Below are 10,902 nucleotides of genomic sequence, written 5' to 3' on the forward strand. Positions count from 1 at the left end.
GACTTCGAACATAATTTGTTATCAGACTGTATTCAATCTCAGCATCCTAATCCCGTCGAGACCCCACCTCTTAACAGGATTCGTCCACATTCCAATTTCCGATAGGATATGGCCAACTTCGACCGCACGGCCCATGGGCTGAATATCTCTTAATGACACCTATTTACGACTTTTGGGCCGATGATGAATCTAAACCCGGCATGTCCAACACTGGGCCAAAAAAGATCTAACTCGGCCCAAAACAATATTTTTGGGCCCAAACAGTAGCAAAAACACAATTACAACAGAGATGACATTAATCTTCTTCAGCTGTATTACATAACGAACATAACCTATCAATATTTTTAACAAAATGACTTAAGCGTTTTCTAGTTTGCAATCTTTCCTGAATGATAAGCCAAGCAAACATTTTAACCTTAGGAGGAATAGTTAGCTTCCACATTTTCTTTAACAATGTAAGGCGATTACCAGAGTGATTATTCCGATTTTGTAGCCAGGTAGCAGACTTAATGGAAAAGTTCCCATTATTGGTTAAACCGCAAATTAACTTGTCCTTTAACTCCTGTAGAGGGAGAGGAATGCAACAAATTTTTCTAATGATGTCATCATCAACTACAATAGCTAATTTAATGTTATCCCAACTATTATGAACTATAAAGTTGCTTACTTTAATATTCCAATCAATATTATTCCTATCATTCACGGGAATTAAATGAAAAATGGGGTAAGGAAAAACTCATTGAGTGGTCCAGAAGAGTATGTCTTCACCATTACCCACAATCTATCTCATTCCCTCATGGATGATGTTTCTATAAGAAATAATACATTTCCAAGCAAGTGAGTAGTTTCGTTAAGTACTATTTATATTTAATTTTAAATTTTAAATTTTGAAATGATTTCTTATAGAACGATGTACGATGAAGGTCGCGATCATGGAATCCCTAGGATCTCCAGAAAAATGATCCAACGAAGATCCTTTTCCCAATTTAAGGATACAACGTGAATTTCCTTAAAGAAATATTTAAATAAGCATGTGACAACTTTTTGAATGTCCACCTTAGCTAGCACGTGACCTATATGTATAGGAAGAGGCATTATGTTGAAATGTGAATAAAATAACAAAATCAATCAATTGAATTGGTTGGTCTGGTTTGGAGCTGTTTTTTTTTTATTAGTACTAAAACTGTATGAAATAAAAAAAAAATTAGTCTTCAACTTCGATTGTAACCGACTTGACCGTATAATATACAAAAAAATATTCATGTGGTTTAATGTAAATGATCGTTTAGATTATACAGTGATTCTATATTATTCCTAAAATAATTATTGTTAGCATATTCGACAATGTGTCATTTTCAACCAAAAAGCAAATCTCTACCAATAGAATGCCAGAAGCCTATTTTAATGTCTAAGGCTTCACCAAAAACCAAGTGGACTACAAAGTTCCTGAAACAAAAAAAAATTAAAACTAACCGAAAATAATACATAACATATTGCAGGGGCAATTTTGTGAAACAAATATGAAAATTTTACATTTTTTTACACGAAAAAATTAAACGGAAAAAGTAAAAACTAAATAGAAAAAACCAAGAACCGCTTCTCCCACGACGGCACGCTCTTTGTTCCTCCTACAAAACTTCAACCACGTTCTTCGTTCCTCCCACAAAACTTCACCACGTTCAATCTCCGTGGAAAATAAAGCAGGGTTCTTCGATAATCTTAAGTATTTAACTTCCTCAGCCCTAATTTATTTGTGGGATATCTGAGAAAAACCTATTGAGACTTGAGAAGGGTCGAAACAACCACTCACTGCTCATCTCTCCATCTCGCATGGCAATTGCAGCAGCTGCTTCTCATCAACCACGGTCATCTCAGGTATTCAACCTATTTTTCCATGTTTTTTTTTTTGGGCAGTTTCAGTCTCCTTATCAAAGAACTAAAATAGTTTCTTTCTCTATTGGACTTCTTTTCATTATGTTTTTATTCTTAGTTACTTAAATTGATCTTCTCATGGCAGGATAACGAATTTGCAAACTTTGATTTTATATTAGGGTTTTCTCCATATATCGTCAATTTTAATATGAACATTTTCTGTACATGTTATATTAGCCTCTCTTTCCCAAACTGTTCAGTTATCAACTTGGATTTCCTTTGAAGTTTTTGTTGTTGTTGTTGTGTAATCCGTAACAGTTTGTAATTACAGTTCAGATATGCATGCCTTCATTCATTTGATTAGATTTCACTTTTGTTGTTGAATTTATATGCTTTTTATAACTAAATTTACTATGTCCTAAATATTTGTAGCTTTGAGTTTCAAACAAATAGGATGGAATGGCTTTTGGAGAGAGTCGATGTGAGGCACTGCTGCTACTGCGTCAAAAACAGAAAAGGCTACTTTCCCTGCCAGAGATGAAATAGAAAGGGATGACAAGAATGGTGGTCATCCATTAGGCCCTCTGGAAGGCAATGCAACCGTTGGCCTTTTAAAAACTAAGAGAAAGAGAGAAAAAAAGAAAAAAGGTATTTTCCTTTTGCCTTATGATTTATGGTTCAACTATATATAATGGATGTAAACTACATTTTTCTTCTTTTTTATTTTTATTCTTTTGTCTTATGTCACCTTTTGGTTTGCCTTATCAATTAGTTGATGTATTGATGTTTTAAGTTCATACAATGTACTCTATATTAACAAAGTTTATGTACATTTTGTATCTTTGTTGCAGATTAATTAATCGTATAGGTCCGCATGACGAAGTCCGATTGACACATACAAATGTTTTGCTTTTTTAAAAGTCAAACCAAAAGCATCGTAGGAGCAATGCGTTTACCTATTTACACTACATGCTTCATTATATAAGGATCGCAAACACAACATGGGATTGCAAGAAATGTTGTACATACAAATATTTTGTTTCCATCTAAGTTATGATGTAATTTTAAAAAAATTTAGTACTTAATGTCACATAAAGATCTCCACCCTTCTAAATTTGTGATTTGTCTTATGAATGTCATTTTTTTCCTATTTTGGGTCAATGCGTCAAAACTTAACATTATTTAGTTTTGGCACCTTCAAAAACTTTATCCCATGTTCTTCAATGTAACATTAAGAGCACTTCCAGCGTCCTCTTTTGCCATGTGGACCAACTCCATTTCCAATCCAACCCCCTGCCAAAGTGGCGCCAGTCCATTCGAGCAATTGGGCTGAGGGGGAACCCGTGGGAGAACTCAACCACGTTATAAATTTTTTTGCGTCAGGCGCATGCATAACACCCCTGCGTGGGGAGCGCTTTACCGACAAGATTTCACGCAGTGGAACTCGCATGGCAGCCCACTTAGTAGCCGTTGAATCTATACCGTTTGATTTTCAGATCAATGGTCCCGGTTTTTTGCTTTAAAAATTAAAAAAATAAGAAAAATGAGGAAAAAAAAACATAAATGTTAAGGTGGGCCACATGTCACAATCTGGACTGTTGGATTTCAAATTTTTTTTGTAATCCAATGGTTCAAATTAATTAAGTTAATAAAAAAATTCAAAATTAAATTTTTTTTTTTCTATAAATACCTTACCATTTTCTCCCGCCTTACACCACATTTCAATATTATCAACGATTCTAAACATGGAAGGACACGTCACGCGACGGAATTGGTTAAAATTTTTATCGAAATCTATCCACAAAAATTGTACTTTCAGATCATGACACTTGATGTGACGAGATTGTTTAAAAATCCTATCCAAAATTCAAAAATAAAATTATTTTTTTATTATTTTAGAAAATAAAAAATACTAATATTTATTGCCTATTGCCATGACTATTCAGTTTACTATTAGGGGTAGAGATGTAAAAGGCAATTATTGTTCGTTAAAGGCAGTTACTATTCACTTGAGGGGATCGAATTGCCTATTGCCAAGGGAGCCTTTACACACTAGAAGTGCTCTAACGTCATTTTCGTTTACTCATTAATCAAACATATCTAAAAAATTAAATCTTTAAAGGCACATAGCGCCCGTTATGTAAAAAAGACCTTTCGCACGCACATAAGCGTGTGTAGAAAGGCTAGTCTATATATAAAGCCAACACAAAAGGTGAATAGTGATTTTGGTGTCACCAAGCTTCAACAAAAATGCCTCCAAGACAAAAAACTTCAAAGGCATCACAAAATAATGTATCCAATAAGGCATGGGCATTTTCGTCATTTTAATAGTGTTTTTTTAATAATTACTCTTTTGGTACAGTTTTTTTTATTTTTAATTAGTGCCTCACAATAGACTAGTAATAATGTGATTCAATTTCTCTATTTTGAAACACGTTCAAAACATCTTAAGAGGTGTGTAATGCAAGCTATAAAAAAGGTCTTTCGCACGAGGATAATAATGTGATTAAATAAGTTGTCAAATAATTTTTTTTTAACAAACGATATTATCTACATTAAGGGGGAATGGGTGGACTTAGCCTCACAATGGGCTAGCAATAATATGATTCAATCAGTTGTTTATTAAATATTATTTTCTCTGTTTTTAAATACGTTCAAAACTTCTTAAGAGGCATGTAATGCGGATTATAAAAAAAGTTTTTCGCACGCGGATAATAATGTGATTAAATTAATTGTCAAATGATTGTTTTTTTTTTTTTTAACAAACGATATTATTTACACTAAGGAGGAGGGGCTGGACTCAACCTCACAATGAGTTAGCAATAATGTGATTCAATCAATTGTTTATCAAATATTATTTTCTCTATTCTTAATGTAAATTCTATAAAAACCGATTTTATTATATGAATTCAGCTACTTTAATTGGTTTATGAGGAGTTTTTTCTAGCATAATCTGAAATGATTCATTTACTTTAAATATTTGACTTTCCTTTTGTCAATTTACGCATATACATACATTAAAACGTGTAAGTCGCACGTAGCATGCAGTAATTCAAAAAATACCTTCTACACTCTCGTGAGTGCGTGCATGAAGGCTAGTTTAATTTCATTATGTCCACTATTAATATCTTGTCAAATTTTATAACTAACGTTGTCATTGTTGTCCTTATTTGACACATTTTAAAAAGTTTAGGGACCAACTTAGAACAAAAAAAAGAGTTTGAGGACCAAGGTTAAACAACCACTAAAATTTAAGAACCATGTTTGTAAAAAACTCTTAAAACTTGAAAATTTTATAGTGTTTTCATATTTGAGTCCTTCATACACTTCATTTAAAACCACAAAAAAAAAAAAAAAACAATTTCGAATTCAAACTTAATAAAAACAAAAAAAAAAACAAAAAATAAAGGGTACCTATATCGGCACCCAATTTTTAGTAAGCTCACCTAATTTTTAATAAAGCTTGCATTTTTTGTTATAACTTTGAACAAAATGACCAAAAAGGACAGACATTAATTAAAGCTAAAGAAAACTCACATTTGATTTTGTTACTGAACCCAACTCCCACACCCACCCATAGTTCCTCCTTAATCTCACTTCCCAATTCCTCCAAAAACCTTAGCAATAGTCCTAATACAACAATAACAAAAAAACAATTATGCCACTAAGTGGTGTCTCACCTATAGAAATCGTAAAACACCACTGCACTCAGCTGTATAAATCTTAAGGCTGGTGGGTACATGGTAGCGAAAAATGCAAAAAATGCAAGGGTCTTGTAACCGGGATGCAACACTTTTTATTTGTTACTACTAAGCAACAATGGACATAATGAAAATGTCAATATTTTCTCCATGCCTTGTTAATTTTGTTAAGAATCCTTCATCTGCATACGAATCCACCGCATTGACTACAAAAGCAGGCAAGTAGAAGACTACATACGACTACATATTTCATTTGCAATACCAGTAGTAGTCTGGCTGATTCATGTTTCTAAACACCACAATTCTCATCCTACCACATATAAAGCAAAAGAAGTTCAAGGAAACTATTCCCCGGCAAAATCATAACTCCACAAAAAACCTATAGCTGCACTAGATTAGTCTTCCTGCTAACAAAAGAGAAATATATGTGCTTGAAAAGCATTTGGTGTGTCCCAACCTTACACGAGTTGATGCGGGACTAGATTGTATTAAGAGCAGGCTATAATCTGCAAAAGTTTAATCCTTGCTCAGCCTTGTATTCCTTCTCAGCTTTTTCTTTGCCTTGCCGTCAACAGCATCACCAGCAGCAACAGCATCTACGTTGCCCACATCATTGTCATCAACATGCTCACTAGTATCAAGGCCATTGCCTGATCCTGAAGATTCATCATGTGAAGAGGGTTCCACTGAAGGAGTTGATCCCTCTGCTACAACTTCTTCACCTGCGGTCTCTGAGTTTGTTGGGGAACGGCGGGTTTGGATAAGATAGTGTGCCACAGATTTGTAACCCAGTTTTATGACCTGATACATGTACAAAACTTAGCCATTGGTTCCTCATGTTAATTTGTTGCCTTGGTCTTTCTTTTCCATTATGTACGAAAATCACAGTGCCCAGACATGTATTGAACAATTGTATGTAGATATATATGCATTTAAGTGTATGTGGGTGTGTGAGTTTGTGTGTTTGTGCCTGTGTTCTATTCTATTGCACGCTTTTCTCTTGATGGGAGTAGCCTATTAAGTCCGGCATGCAGGGACCAAAGAGTATCAACTGGGAAACTGCAGGAAACATGCTTGGAGAAGAATATTACACGAAATTATGCATAAACCATACATGAATGTATGCATAAGGTTGGCAAGGTTCACCTTTCTATACAGATTACCGGTGGGTTCCCACCCCTTTGCTTGACGGCAGAGACTACAGTTGCAGATGCCCCGACAAACTGGACATGTCCAACCAGGATTTTCATTGGCTTCAATCACATTCTCTCCATATCTATGGAACACAGTAATATTCAATGCATATGACCATAAAATTGATAACAAAGATAAAATTTGCTTCTGGGTGTAAACATCCAAATTATTGGCATGTGTAATGTGGCCTTGTTGTCAGTTGTCCTCATGGTACACTTACAATCTTTTCATTCATTGCACATTTTTGGTAAGACTTGGAACATAAAAAAAATATTTTCAACAGCTAACTTATGAAAAAATTCACCTCATGTATAAGCAATCTCCACAAAACTGCCCTTGGACCAAGTCACATTTCCAGCACTTTGTATGATGCCCAAGAGTTTTCTGCCTGCAAGGAAGTATGTTATCTACAAACATATTTACCAAGCAAAAGGACACCTAAGCTCAAACAATACACGATGAATGTATTGTACGAGTACATAATGAACCCAGTATAGCAGTTAATTTAACAACTTCTGCTATACCTTGAGAAGGTGACTTCTTCAGTTGGGTTATTAGTCATATGTATAAGCTTTCTCGATCACCAATGGTCCTTAAATTCTTGTTTCCATTTTAGATCAGAAAAAGAAGAGAGTACTTACAAGTATAAAAGAATCGTACATGAATGAATAATCAGAAAGAGCATTTGATTAAAAAATTTCAATTCGAAGCATAATTTGTGTGGCAATGACAAGACTCCTTAAGTGCTACATTTTCATCTATCCATAGAAGCAATCTGATGAAATGAAAGCCTAAACCCGAAACAGGCAACATACTTGTAATGTTTCTAACTTCTAAAGTAGTCGTGGAGTAAAAGGACAGAAAAATGGAAAACATAAAATAAATGTAAAGCTTAAGACATTCACAAAAAAAAAATAAAAACAAAAAAACAAAAAAATATAAGAAGACGGCTAATAAGACGAGATGAACATCAGTTTGAGATTCTCGTAAGAATCAGACCTGAAATCCGCCAGGCGCTCAGGCAATCCTTTAACGGAAATGACTCAAATGACAAACAAGCCAATGGACAGAACTCTGTCAGTCTATTTAACATGACTAACTAGGCTCGCAGATTTGCACATAAAATTGTTACTAAAATATTGGATTCTTATACAAAATTCGATCTTATAATTACGAACATCATTACCAGCTATTCAATTAAGTTTGCTCAAGTAAAATAAACATCCGAAATAAACACCTGAAAATCTATTACAAAAATAAAAATAAACATCCGAAATAGTATTTTTCGATGGAATTTAGAAACCCATCAAATGCATGATGACCTACCTGCATTGATGGCAAGTTTCTCCATTAACCGGATCGTAAATGCGCTTCCGATCCTCACCATAGCCATCAACGCCTAGCTCCCAGCTTTCGACACAATCCCCCAACAGCTTCTCATGTTCCTCTGTATAAATCTCAGGCTTTGAACCTTCCTTTATAAAAATTTCAACACTCTTTCTCTTTGAGCTCTCGTTTTTTGTCTTTTCCACATAATCTACTGGAGCCACACTCTTCAACCTAACAAAAACCCAAAAACAAAAAACTCCGTTTAAAAAAAAAAAAAATTCAAAACCCTTCAAAGATGTAAACTTTCCCACATTTTCCCGGAATCCAAACAAGATAGAAAGTGGGTTACCTGGAAGAGCGCCTGGGGGACCCGGGATTAGGAAGTGGGTTGTGGGTTTTGGGTCGGTAGGGACGTTTTGGGGCGGCAGTTTCGGTCTTGAGCTTCTTGGCAAGGTCCAAAACTCCCAGCTTCTGCAATCTCTCCTTGTTCTCTCTGATCTTTTGGTCCCTGAAGTGCTCGTACCCTGAAACCCCCGCACTTCCATTCTCTACGGCTGCTCCGCCGCCCTCTTCGGAGTCGCCTCCGCGTCGATTTCTCCGAACCACCATTGGAAATGGTGGACTGTGGAGCCGAAAGCACCTCTTGTAAACGAAAGTGGCGAAACCTCGGTACGCGCAAGTCTGAATGAGGGAGAGGGGAGGGAGGAAGGGGGAATTTTGAAAAAAGGTTGAAATTCTTTTTTTGGTTTTTGCGGGAAGTTAAAATTCAGTTTCGTGTACCATTTACTACTATGATCTAGTAGTATTTTTTTTGTATTTGTAAGTGAGAGCATTAAGTTCGAAGGTGAATTTAAACAACATTCTTGCTAATCTATTATGAAGCTTAGTTCACTTTTCTATTTTTTTATGTAAATAATATTGTTTGTTAAAAAAAAAAAATTAGTTTCATTCCTGCCAGAAATTTCTGCTGACCTATTGGAAAAGATTGTTTTGTGTCGGTTGATTAGAGAAATATTATATACTCGATATACAACTGAATGTAACTTTTGAATTTTTATTAATTAATGTGACGAACTGAATGTAACCTTTGAATTTTTATTTATTAATGTGACGAGATGATCACATATTTTTTATGTTTATAATTTTGCTCAATAACGGAAAACTGTAATGAAATAAAAAAAAACAAACAATCAATATCTGTAAATACATTTAAAAAATGTACATCGTGATAAGAGAAAAAATATTTTGCGCGTGCAAAGAATCTAGCAATTTCTCGTTCTTTGTTATTATTGGACAAGACATGCACCATCCAGCCTTAATAGGCTCTATCTTTTCTTTTTTTAACTATCACTCTACACAAAGTAAAAACAAAAAATACGACAATACGTTCATGATAAAGAAAGGTTGGTGCCACTCCTTATTAGTTTATGCCATTTGATCTGAAATCAAAAATTAAGAAATGCGCGAAAGGTAAAAATGGTAGACAGATAGCATCACCGTAAAGAAAATGTCTTTTGCTTGAATATACTAAGAATACCTCTTAAAAATTATAATGGAAAGCAAGTAAAAAAAAAATGTCGTACCCAGTGTACAAGGCTCCCACTTTACGCAGGGTTTAGGAAAGGTGAATGTCGGCTAGCCTTACCCCCATTTATGGAGAGGCTACTCCCAAGTCTCGAACCCGAAACCTACCACCAGGGCCGGTCTAGAGATTTTTGAGGCCCGGGGCGACGCTAAAAAATATGCCTTAACTTCACATAAGAAAATTATTTATTTTCACATAAAAGACATCGATAAAATTATACTTAGAAAAACATTTCAAACTCAATAATTTTGAAACACAGAAAGACTAATTTATTTTGTATCAAGATGAGGAAACCAAAAAACTCCTGGCTTACAAGTAGATAAATGAGTTTTTTTTTCCATGTGAACTTTTAAAGTGTTTTTGTATAAATTGTGAGATGTTTTTTCTTATTTACTAACCTTGTCAATATGGGACTAAAAACATAATAATGTTTTCGAGTCTTTAATTGATATGTATAAGTAATGAATGGGCACTGAATTAAACCTTATGATGACACGTCATATGATTTGTAAATTTGCTCTAAAACTTTGGTCTACGCATTACTGTTTGTTGAATATTAGACTTGAATTGGAACAAATATTTAAAAATAGTAACCCATATAGCTACTAGCTAGTAACTAAAAATAAATTAACAACCAAATAAAATTTTGTTAAAATTGAAAAGAATAAACACGCACATAGCATTTCAAACTTAGGACCTCTCGTTAATTTTAAACAACAAAAATCATTGCTTTTAATTAAACTTCTTGAGTATTTAACCAAATTTTATAAATTTATACTCTTATGAAAAAAAAATTGTAAAAATTGGAAAGTAAATAAGCACACGTGGTGTCTTGAACCCAAGACCTTCTCATTAATTTCAAATTACAAAACCACCACTTCTAGTTAAATTCCTTTGTAATTAAACCAACTTTTTAAAATTTATACTCTTATAAAAACATATATAAATATACCACCCGAATAATTTTGGTGCCCCCAATTTTTTTGGGCCCTGGACGGTCGCCCTGCTTGCACTGGGCCTGGGCCGGCCCTGCCTACCACTCATGGACTAAGGCACTTGCCATCGCACCAAGTACAACCTCCATAATGAAAAGCAAGTAACACAATATATTTTCAAGAGCACGTTACGCTCATGATTAAAAAAAAAAAACTTCTCGCATGCACGTGAGTGTGTGCAAAGAGACTAGTATAATGTAAAGATGGGAACACGACCCAAGAACAC

The 10,902-nt window shown here is 34.5% G+C and overlaps 1 protein-coding gene and 1 long non-coding RNA gene across 2 annotated transcripts; one reads left to right on the forward strand and one right to left on the reverse strand.

Moving 5' to 3' along the window:
- The first annotated feature begins 1,708 nt into the window (after positions 1-1,708).
- Positions 1,709-2,986, forward strand: LOC126584130 (uncharacterized). The gene is made up of 3 exons (XR_007609998.1): positions 1,709-1,875; positions 2,305-2,520; positions 2,724-2,986. It is a non-coding gene; the product is annotated as an uncharacterized LOC126584130 (long non-coding RNA).
- A 2,810-nt stretch (positions 2,987-5,796) lies between these two features.
- Positions 5,797-8,816, reverse strand: LOC126584803 (uncharacterized). The gene is made up of 5 exons (XM_050249151.1): positions 8,446-8,816; positions 8,094-8,327; positions 7,072-7,155; positions 6,720-6,849; positions 5,797-6,374 (listed from the first exon to the last, which is right to left on the reverse strand). The coding sequence occupies exons 1-5, from the start codon at positions 8,703-8,705 to the stop codon at positions 6,090-6,092; spliced, it is 993 nt and encodes a 330-aa protein (XP_050105108.1). The 5' UTR covers positions 8,706-8,816; the 3' UTR covers positions 5,797-6,089.
- Between the last annotated feature and the right edge of the window lie 2,086 nt (positions 8,817-10,902).

Source organism: Malus sylvestris, chromosome 10, assembly GCF_916048215.2.
Source record: "Malus sylvestris chromosome 10, drMalSylv7.2, whole genome shotgun sequence".
Lineage (NCBI taxonomy): Eukaryota > Viridiplantae > Streptophyta > Magnoliopsida > Rosales > Rosaceae > Malus > Malus sylvestris.

What these genes read in the sequence shown, in the direction of transcription:
- LOC126584803 (XM_050249151.1), bottom strand. Translation starts at nt 8,705, where the DNA reads ATGGTGGTTCGGAGAAATCGACGCGGAGGCGACTCCGAAGAGGGCGGC. An exon ending in TCCCCCAGGCGCTCTTCCAG is followed by an intron (nt 8,328 to 8,445) that starts GTAACCCACTTT and finishes GGTTTTTGTTAG; the next exon opens with GTTGAAGAGTGTGGCTCCAG. An exon ending in GGAGATTGCTTATACATGAG is followed by an intron (nt 6,850 to 7,071) that starts GTGAATTTTTTC and finishes TGTGTTCCATAG; the next exon opens with ATATGGAGAGAATGTGATTG.